Genomic DNA, 11,483 nt, shown 5'->3' with positions numbered 1-11,483 from the left:
AGTTACTAAATGCTGCTTCCTTCATACAACCTAAGAACTGATCTCAGTCGGTCTACCTTTCAACATATGTCACATCTTTGCCCTTCCCAGCATACTGAGCATAACTATGGTAAATGACGACCTGTTGGCTCTTTGTCCCCTGAATACAATGTACAACAGAGCTGTTACTACTTTTTGCAGCCCGGAGGACCGGGCTGCTCTATGCATATAAGTTTAAGTGTTGGTATATGGGGATTGAGGTGGGAGAAGTTATTCAGAATTAAAGGTTTTCTAAACATTAAAAAGATTGTTAATCAGAATGTTCTTTCCCTTTATAAATTACGAGATACACAATATATTTACTTCCATGAAGTGAATCTGTAAAAATATATATGTTTTTCATATTTAATATATAAAGTTGCTTATCATTTACTATCGACAAAACGACAGTTCCCTTTTTTTAGAACATCGAATTTTACTTATCGCATAAAAACGTAAAAATGTACTTTACACAGTTCGTGTTTTATATTCTTAAAGTGAAAGATATTTTTGAAAATAGGTGATGCATGTGTCTGGTTTCAAATTATATTTTATGCAGCCAATTAACATTTACTTGAGGAATTGATAAAGTTTAAAAGAGTATCGTTTTTGTTTGATTTTCATCCGACTATAAGTTTTCAAAATATTCTCGACTATCGTCTCCATCATTTAGACGCATGCCTTTTTCACACATATCGAAGCGGTTTGATGATAAAGACTAATTTCCATTGTTTACTTTATTTATTTCCCGGGCGACAATTGATGGTTACATCAATGTTTTCTTGTCTTTCTTGTTATATGGATGATTCTACCCGTAGAAAGAAGTGCACGTGCTTTTGTTTACCTCTGTAAACATACGCTTTATTGGTTTTCACCGCTTAGAGAATTCTACACGGGAGATCACTTTCAATCACTATTTCATAAGTTAAAAAAGCCCATGTATTAAACCTTTTTTCTCCGGAAAACCTTGACTTGCCAATGTCCTCAAACAAAATTTTAATTTTAAATTAAACGTTTTTAAATTAAGTTTTGCCATGCCAAAATGAAAATACATGTATATATATATATATATATATATATATATATATATATATATATATATATATATATATATATATATATATATATATATATATATATATATATTACTTTATAGTTACTTTTGTTTTTTGATTTCCAGTCATATATATATATATATATATATATATATATATATATATATATATATATATATATTCATTCTCGGTTTCATGTCATATTGTAATTTTCCGAATTTACTGTTTTTGGTAAGTCAATACAAAAAAAAATTACAAATACAATACAGTATAACTAGTTGTCATCGTGTAATTTTTGTATTTATTTCCACCCAGTAAATTCAAAAATTATAATATGACATTCAATGAAAAGTGAAGTACGTTGTCTTTTCTTTTTTTTTAGTAGTTATATAGTCCATTTATAATCTATAAAAAAAAAATCAGTTCATAAAACTTCATATTCATCATATTTGAAACCGTTCTCGCCGGCTTGGTTTCGATCAGTGTTGATATTTTTCTGGTGCATAAACATAAACCATATTTAGCACCGAAAGAGTCCATAACTGTATACTATATACAGTGGGTGGACGTCCTTCTATAGATACATCCGGTAATGTACAAGATAGGAAATCTTCTACTGAGTCATTCACAACCAACTAGAAGTCTTTCAGATTATAATTTAGCACCGGCAGGCCTCTGAAACATCCATGTTACGAGAAAATCCGTGATCCACGTTGGCAGGTAGATAAGAATCCTGAAGAGGATCTTAGCGTCCCACCCCACCTTATAGTAGGCCCGGGGATAGCGGGCCGTGAGGGCGTGGTAATACGCCTCTGTCACCTGGTTAAGGTCTTTACTGCCTTTGAATCGTAAAATATTCTTTGACACTGCCAAATTGAAAATTTGAAAATATACATATAACATATCACATATTGCTTTTTTTTCAGATATCACAGAAAAAAAAGAATAAAATGTAAAATTAAAGAAATGATTTTTATTAAGTTGATTTTAACATGAGTTTACATATGTATATTTAATTTTCACGAAGGTACATGTAGTGTACATATATAACTCGGTGAATCTCGAGATCTACAAAAGATATCCTAGAGACTCATGATATTTTTTATGCCTCGTAATCAAAGATTCGGGGCATATATTTTTGGACTGTCGTCCATGTGTCTGCCTGATAATCTGTTTGTTTGCAAAAACTTTTACCTTGCCCCTAGCTTTTGATTTTTTTTCTGCAAGGGCTTTCGTATCTCGTATTGTATTCCTTTTGACACGACCTTTCTTTGGGTACCTAATTGATCTCTTGACCTTGAGCTCGGAGTTTGACCTACATTTGAAGAAAAACTTTAAACTTGGCCTTGAGCTGCCATACGACAGTTTAACCTTTGACCTTGAGACCTCAAAATCACTACAGACATTTATTTTGAAGGGAGAACAAATGAAAGCAGTCAATGTCTTTCTACATCCAGTTTAATCCTCATTTGAATAGAAATTATCTACTCCTGTGGGAGAATCAGTGTACCAAGTATAGTATCAGTCAAGCAAAGGATCCTCAAGATATGGAGAGAGCAGTATTGTGCTTTGTCCAATATGATCATCATGGTCTTCTGATTTCAAACTTATTAGGAGCAATTCACTTCTTACAAGGAAGTATAGTGTGCCATGTTTGATGTCCATCAAGCAAAAGGTTCTCAATATATTGAGCTGATAATCCATCTTTTTTTCTTTTCTTCTTTTATTTTCAATTTCACCTTTGACCTTATGACCTCAATATCAATAGGGGTCATGTATTTCTTATGGGAAACTAGTGTATTATATTTGAAGTCTGTAAAGCAATTGGTTCTCAAGATATCGTCATTATCGTGGAGACAACACTTAGCCTACCGATCGACAGGTTCAAAGCAATATATGCCCTTTTTAAAGGGGGTATCAGAATGGGTAATGAAGTAGGGCCGGGTGATCTAGAAATCAAAAGAATGAAAAGGGGGAGGATAGGGGGTAACAGAGTTAAAATGGATGATCAGCTTTCTTGTTAACCCCATTGATGTGTACATAGTAATGTATTTTAAGAGTATGCAGTCATTTCACCGAGCAATTAATATTGAAAAAAAAATACTTTTCTGAAAGAAATCTCTGCCATAGTAGTCTTTCACCTCGTCTGGGAGTGTGTCAAATGTTCTTTGTGCAAAGTCAATAGGTGTCGAGCGCATCAGCATGCCTGTGTCGAATGCTCCTGGCTCTATTACATGTACAGAAACACCTTGGTGATATAACTCACGCCTGAAAATACAAGAGGTTTATGAGAAAATATTTACATTCAGTGAATATTTTATCCTTTATTCCTTATGAAAACCACTTTTCTTAATCAATCCATTAAATTTAAACTAGTTAGAACCGGATTTTAAAGCAACATGTATGATCATTGAAAAAGTGGGCTCTTGGGCTGTATCGATATATCGATACGTTTCGATATTCAAGAATGTATCGTATCGAAAAAAATAACTTCCAATACGTATCAGACAGGCAATTTTTTTTTTAGCTCTTCTAAGCCAAAGGCTCAAAGAGCTAATGCTACGGCCATTTGTGCGGTGTGCGTGTGCGTAAACTTTTTAGAATATGGGCCATAACTCAAGAACCCCTTGGCCAATTATTGTCAAATTCGTCACAGGGTTTCCTTGGCCCAAGGGCTCCGGTTTATACTGAAACAAGGGTTGTGAGCCTTAAACAAGGGGAGATAATGAGGAAAATAGAAACAAAAGTACTGGTTGCTAAAAGCTTACACAAAAGGATGAGGATATGTTGAAGATTAAAAATTGTTCAAGGCATCACCCTGGGGCAAAGGGCGTGGTCTCAAGGACACTTCAATGTTGACTAAAAATTACATTTTATTAAAATGTTGATATTTTGCTTACTATAAGGACTAGGATCATCAAATCTTGTCAGTTGATGCATCTAAGGACCTCATATCATGATGACTCAAAAGTAGGTCACGGTGACCTACTTTTTTAATTTTGCGGCCATTCTTTTTCAAAATGATTTAGAGGCATATTTTAAACAATTTAAGGCCTATGATCATCAAGCTTTGTCAGTTGATGTATCTTGGGTCCTCGAGGTACGTCAACTTAAAAGTAGGTCACCTTGACCTACTTTTTGAATTCTATGGCTAATCTTTTTTCAAAACAATTAAGGTCATTAATTCGAATACTGAGAGGTTTAGAATCATTAAATCTTGTAAGATGATGCATCTTGGGGCCATAAAACATATTTATTAAAAAGTAGGTCACCGTGAACTACTTTTTGAACTTTGCAGTCTTGGGGCCATAAAATATATTTATTAAAAAGTAGGTCACCGTGAACTACTTTTGAACTTTGCAGTCATTCGATTTCAAAGCGTTTTAGAGGCATTAATTGGATATTTTAAGGCCTATGATCATAAAACTTAGTAATTTGATGCATCTTGGGTCCTCGAAAAACGTCAACTGAAAAGTAGGTCACCGTGACCTACTTTTCAATTTATATGACTATAATTAAAATATCGGGTACTAATTGGCTTAGAATCATCAAAGTAACTTTGTCAGTTGATGCATCTTGGGTCTTTGGAGTAGGTCGACTGAAAAGTAGGTCACCGTGACCTACTTATGAAAATTTATGGCTTTAATGAAATATTTTGGGTACTAATTGGCTTAGAATCATCAAACTTTGTCAGTTGATGCATAGTTGGGTCCTCGGAGTACAACAACTGAAAAGTAGGTCACTGTGACCTACTTTTGAAAATTTATGGCTTTAATTAAATATTTTCTGGTACTAATTGGCTTAGAATCATCAAACTTTGTCATTTGATGCATCTTGGGTCCTCGAAATAAAACAACCGAAAAGTAGGTCACCCTGACCTACTTTCACAATTTTATGGCTATATTTAATATTTTTCATGTACTATTTGGTTTAGAATCATCAAATTTTGTCAGTTGATGCATCTTGGGTTCTCAAAGTAGGTCGACTGAAAAGTAGGTCACCATGACCTACTTTTGAAAATTTATGGCTTTAATTAAATATTTTGGGTACTAATTGGCTTAGAATCATCAAACTTTGTCAGTTGATGCATCTTGGGTTCTCAGAGTAGGCCGACTGAAAAGTAGGTCACCATGACCTACTTTTGAAAATGTATGGCTTTAATTAAATATTTTGGGTACTAATTGGCTTAGAATCATCAAACTTTGTCAGTTGATATATCTTGAGTCCTCGGAGTAGGTCGACTGAAAAGAAGGTCACCTTGACCCTACTTTTCAATTTATATGACTATAATTGAATATTTCGGGTACTAATTGGCTTAGAATCATCAAACTTTGTGAGTTGATGCATCTTGGGTTCGCAGAGTTAGTTGACTGATATGGAGGTCAGTGTGACCTATTTTCAAAATTTTATGGCTTTATTTAAGTATATCAGGTACTTATTGGCTTAGAATCATCAAACTTTGTCAGTTGATGCATCTTGGTCCTCAAAGTCATCTGAAAGTAGGTCACTGTGACCTACTTTTGAAATTTTATGGTTACAATTTTAAAAATATTTTAGGTATTAATTGGCTTAGAATCATCAAACTTAGTTTATGCAACTTTGGTCTCTTGGGTCCAGAGAATGACAAGTGATAAGTAGGTCACCATGACCTACTCTCAGGTACTAATTGGCTTAAAATCATCCTGGGTTCTCAAGAGTGTTTTATCTAAAATGTAGGTCATGATGACCTTCCTTTGGAATTTCAATGCTTTATCTAAATATACAGGATACTTCGAGGTTTCAAATAGAAGTGATAGGTTGTACAGTTTATCAGAAGAGCGATTCAAGGCCCTTGGGCCTCTTGTTTGTATTTAATTCTGTGAAAAAGTTGGGAATTTCAATCACCAAAGATTACATTTAACTGTTTTGAATTAAAATGGACCAATAATGATATAATCATTAAGGAGGTAGCACATCTTAGATAATTATTACAAAATACATAAACAACTTTATTTAACATGTTGAGTTTATTTACAGTCGTTAAAAGTTTGAATTTGAAGTGTAATTTATAATGACAGTGAGACAAGAACTTTAAAATGAGTTGCAAAACAATTAGTTTTTATAAAATTCAAGCATTAAATGATATATAAGACTTTTTGATAGACTTGTTAAAGAATCCAATATATCGCATATCGCGTTATAAAATATTGTATTGCATCGTATCGAAATTTTTTGCTCAATACACAGCCCTAGTGGGCTCTTCCATCTATGAAATATATCCTGACTTAATGATCAGTAATATAGTTTTTAAGGTACACTCTTAATCCTGCTTTATGAGATTAATTAATTACATGTTTAACATGATGCCTTTCTTTGTTAAATTGTTAATGCATGTACTAACAGTTGCAACAACTGCAGAAAAAAAAATACATAACACTGCTTTGGTTGAAATCGTAATTCCCGTTTTAACAAACTGAAAGAAAACATTTCATTGTTTCATTGATCTGTACTCGGCACTTTGGCCTTTAAGCAGTGAGGAATCTTTTCGTGCCAGCACCTATTGCGACACGGCACCTCAGTTTATACGGTCTCATCAGAAGGACCGCTCTCTACGTCCAACAGTGGGATTCCAACTTGCGACTTTAGGATCAACGCCTTACTTCGCGAATGTAGAGCTAACGCTCTAACCACTGCGCCACGGGGGCGAGTTAATCTGTTTGTCCGCAAAACTTTGTACATATTGCATCTTTTCTACACTGTTTTCAGTTATGGGAATAAAGTTCATTGTCATTGGAAATTTTCGAATATCAGAAAAAGATTATAGTCCATCGGTAAATAAAGTTAAGATTAATAAAACGTATGACAACCTAATCAATTAAAATAATGCATTTCTTTTTCAAAGAATTCCTTCTCATAAAGCCACTGTACATGTGTTTCATACATGTCAGTCGCAGATCTGTAATTAGATGAATGGGATTGAGTAAATGCAAAATTATTAAAACATGCAATAACTTCTATAGATTTTATGTTTACAGATTTTATTCCCATCCAGTAAATTCAAGATTTAGGAGATGAAAAAGGCAGATAATGCAACGTTCCGTTTGTCAACATTGAGCAATTTTACCTTAAACATTCTGAATATCCTTCAACTGCAAACTTTGATACAACATACGGAGATGAATATGGAAAGGCAAATCTTCCTCCAATACTAGCCATGTTTATGATGCGTCCCGAGGATTTACGGAGAAGCGGAAGGAAGTGTTTGTTCACCAGGACCATTCCGAATAAATTAACATTCAGGCAGTCCTTATAGTTATCTGGGGTTTGGGCCTCGCAAAGACCTGTATGTAAAGACACCCCAGCGTTGTTTATAACTGCCCAAAGTCCTGAAAGATCAGAAGAAAAATGACCAAATTTTCAGAAGGGCTTTGATGAGACAAATAAATATATACACTTACAAATGTAGTGAAAATTCGAATTTATTCTACGGGGTCCTAGGGTTGGACACAACATTAAAGTTTAAAATAGGGATATATCGGAAAAACTTAAAAACTTCTCCATGAAGTGATAATTTAAGTTTGTCTAAGTTGGTCCTGTGTCTAGTTTTGGGTCACGAAAAGTTATGTAAGGTTTACCTAGAAATATAGGCTAAGTAATTTCTGCAAGAACAACACATCTTCAACTTTAAAAGCTTGACATCAAGTCTTGATATATATATACTTGTACTAAAATTGCCAAAATCATTGAGCCTGCCATAAGTTTTCATTATTGGATTGATTGATTGTATGTTGTTTTACGTCCTGTTCGAGAATTTTTCACTCATATAGAGCAGTCACCTTTATACCGGTGAAGGGTTTCAAATTTAGACTTTTACTCGGCACTCAGGGCCATTGAGCAGTGAGGTTTCTATATCGGGCCAACGCCTACCGTGACACGGGACCTCCGAAAGGTCTTATCCGAAAGACCCGCAACTTTCACTTCAAAGTGCCGAGCGCTTAGCGAATGAACAGTTGCTACTGTCATATTGTAATTTTTGAATTTACCGGGTGGTAGTAAATACAAAAATTACAATATGACAGTTGCCATATTGTAATTTTTGTATTTACTACCACCCGGTGAATTCAAAAATTACAATATGACACTACCTATATTTTTATGGACTTACTTCAGTCGCGGCCGTGATTCGAACACGTGACCTTCTGATCACGGAGCGAGCGCTCTACCGACTAAGCTACCGTGACGGCCTTCATTATTGGAATGTAACATTTCACGAGTTGACAAGTATACACAAATTATAATGTTGTGCATTGACATAGTTTTATTGTACATTTTGCACAGGATAGTTTTACAAGTTGTGATAGCACAATTCGCAAAAAAATTACTTTACAATCTACAATTTAAATTTTACATGTACTTAAAAATAACAGAGTCGAACCCATAATTTCGTACTTTCGCGCAATCTGGCGTTATAATTCAGATAATGACTGTTCTGCAACGGAGTCTGTTGATTTTGCAATTGAGTCTCTTGGCTTCATTTTAAGTTGTTAGTTTTGTACTTCAGTTCATATTTTGCGAAATTATAATTGTTCGTTTTGCATTAACGTCTTTTATTCTCCATAACTGGGTCGTTAATTTCTGACCTCGATACCGGCAGAGATATCATGCTATAAATTATGTCTCTGATACCGGCATATGAATGAGCCCCACTTTTGTAAAATAAGGCCATTCCATTTTTTTTTCTGTTTAGCGTCCACCCATCTTTCAAAAACCTTTCTACCTATTTAGGAAAAAACACACAATCCAAAAATTAAAACAAACTTTTTAGTTAGAAAAATGACGTCATTCAAAGGATTTTATTTCATGAATCTATTTTTCTCAGAGATCTATTCCATAGCCCAAAAAAGTATTAAATGCTTAATATATATCTAGTACACAGCTTTTGGATAAATATAGATATAAATTGACAGAATTCAAAGGTTTTGACCAGAATAATCAACTTCAGGACTCCTGATTTTGTTTTGTTTGTTTTAAGCTGCGTTGTCAAAAACCAAGGTGCACGCGGACGCTTCACATAAAAAAAAGCCTTTGAAATGGCCTTATTTTTCAAGAAGTTGAAAATTCTGCAGAGATAAGATTTCAATTTCCTTCTGTAATTTTTTAATACTTACAAAATACTTGTAAACACGGGTCTTTCATATATGAGACTTTTAGCATGACGTGTGCATGACTATACAATTTGAGTCGGTGACTTGATATAAGAAAGGTCACCAATTTTGACCTATACCGATTCTATACCGTACCTTGATCTGGTGGTATGCGATCGGATATGGTTTTGACTGCCTTCTTTATATGTTTTTCGTTGGTAACGTCTAACTGGATTGGAATCAAATATTCTGATGGTTCCGAATCTAATTTGAACTCTTTTAGATATCCAGCAAATACACGAATTCTTTTTCTGGCGAATGCTGTTGCCGCTAAGTAGCCAAACCCGGTGTCACATCCAGTTATCAGTACAAAAAGGTCACTGTTTTTTCTGTTTATCCTCAGACGGCTAAGAAGGAACTTGACCGTCAGAAATACAGTGATCAGTGCGATACCCAGAGGGAGCCACATGTCTGTTCTGTGACAAGGTGTGTTAAACTGAAATAAGTGTTCAAATGTATGCGATTTATCATGCAAAAGAACTCTACATAAATAATTGTTACAATTACTTTCACAAGACTGAAATATCACAAAATCACATTTATATGTGATTTATTAATTTCAATGAGGTATCATTAACCCGATCAAAATACATTTCAAATACAGCATTAGTAAGTCTTTTTCCAAATTATCTTAATCCGATAACAAAGTGCAAGGGATCTGGAACAAGACTAATGCAGCATCCGACTCAGAGATGCAACATGACTTTAACTTTTCTATCGCCAACTTCCTTAATTTATGTAGCAATATACCATTATCACCTGCATATAAAGATATGATTCGATACGAGAAAGCACGTTCTGCGCACGAAGTTTTTTTTTTCAATGAGGTGGGCTACTGACAAATAAGTTGACGATACAAGGGTATCTACAATCTCGTATGAAGTCAAAATTTCGCAAATTCTATGGTCAATACTATGATATTGTTTGCAAATACAGTTTGTGGCGAGATCGATTGTTGACCGACGCCTTTCATACAAATTGTTAGGCAATTATTTTTATACTGAATTGACTACGGATTTCTCTGTTTACCCAATCATGTCAAAGAACAGAAAGCGAGTGTGACCGGTCGACAGGGGATGTTTACTCCTCCGTGGCACCTTATCCCACCTCTGATGTTTTAGAGATCCGTGGTTGCTCTTCTCTCAAACTGGATTGTTTCAATGGATTTTTAGCTTGATTACTGTCATCATTATCGGCCGCAGAAGAGGTTGATCTATTTGTGTTTGTCTTAAAATCTGCACATGAGGAAATAAGACATTATTTTTCTAACTGGTTCGATGGAATAATTTCTTATTGATAAAATACATAAAAATTATGAATATAAGTTTTTAAAAATTTGATTAATACCAGGCGCGAATCCAGGAATTGAGTGGGGTGAGGGGCAAAAAGTATAAGCAGGGGGTCTTGGGCCACCTTGAGGCCCCCAGTGGGTCCAAGGCGTAGCCCTGTTGGGGGCCCAGGGGGCGAAGCTCCTGGATTCTAGAGATTTTGTAGGGTAAAAATGAGGTCTACCGAGTAGACATTTTTACATTTTCTGTACGAAACTGATTTACGCTAACATTGACATTTTTAAGGGGGCGCGCGTCAGATCCCCCCCCCCCTTAAATCCACTACTGATTAGACTAAGACTAAATGGTTGTAATTACGTTTCAATTTGTTTTTCATTTGTCATCAAATATTTATGAATTATGATTTTATTAAAAGTTGTTACATGAACTGCTCCCCGTGCAACATTGGAGTGTGTAAGAAATAAACACAATTCTGAATATTAATTACAGGGACAAAATGATTTATAAATATTGAAAAATTTTAGAAGTGAATAAACTACACTTCAGTCTTGCAAATGATACAATATTTTTCACTGAAAATTATTTTTTTTATTATTTTTTTTATTTTTTATTTTATTTAAAAAAAATGCACAGAAAAGTAAACTAAGTGTACAGTTTTTCAAGAAAAATGCTTTGCATCTATTTCACTTGCATAATTTAGTGGTGAAGGTAGTATGTAATTATGCCTTGGACATGCTCCAAAAATATCAAAATTATCACGATATGATAAATATTGATTTAAAAAAATCATAAACTAACAACTTAAACAACACATCAAATCATCTTAGGAGAAAATTATTTTAAAAATCTGTGGTTGCGAGTCGGCAGAAATCGTAGGGCCGTAGAATGCAGGGGGGGGGGGGTATTTTTTCTGAGGAAAGTATTTTGCTATAGTAAAT

General features: G+C 34.4%; 1 protein-coding gene across 1 annotated transcript; it reads right to left on the bottom strand.

Annotated features, from left to right (window-relative positions):
• Positions 1–1,365: 1,365 nt before the first annotated feature.
• On the bottom strand, positions 1,366–9,686 carry LOC133193719 (short-chain dehydrogenase/reductase family 9C member 7-like). Its single transcript, XM_061329664.1, has 4 exons — positions 9,353–9,686; positions 7,177–7,438; positions 3,178–3,341; positions 1,366–1,939 (listed from the first exon to the last, which is right to left on the bottom strand). The coding sequence occupies exons 1-4, from the start codon at positions 9,663–9,665 to the stop codon at positions 1,725–1,727; spliced, it is 954 nt and encodes a 317-aa protein (XP_061185648.1). The 5' UTR covers positions 9,666–9,686; the 3' UTR covers positions 1,366–1,724.
• Between the last annotated feature and the right edge of the window lie 1,797 nt (positions 9,687–11,483).

This window comes from Saccostrea echinata, unplaced genomic scaffold (genome assembly GCF_033153115.1).
Source record: "Saccostrea echinata isolate AGI-Se365-2 ecotype Australia unplaced genomic scaffold, CSIRO_AGI_Sech_v1 ptg000028l, whole genome shotgun sequence".
NCBI lineage: Eukaryota > Metazoa > Mollusca > Bivalvia > Ostreida > Ostreidae > Saccostrea > Saccostrea echinata.
The sequence above is the reverse complement of the archived record's forward strand: the minus strand, read 5'-3'. Positions and strand labels throughout refer to the sequence as shown.

Bases quoted from the DNA above. Each gene is read 5' to 3' on its own strand.
- LOC133193719 (XM_061329664.1), bottom strand. From the start codon at position 9,665: ATGTGGCTCCCTCTGGGTATCGCACTGATCACTGTATTTCTGACGGTC. The intron at 3,342-7,176 runs GTAAAATTGCTC...TTGTATTTTCAG, and splicing joins GGATATTCAGAATGTTTAAG to GCGTGAGTTATATCACCAAG. The intron at 1,940-3,177 runs GTATTTTTTTTT...TCAATTTGGCAG, and splicing joins CAGAGATTTCTTTCAGAAAA to TGTCAAAGAATATTTTACGA.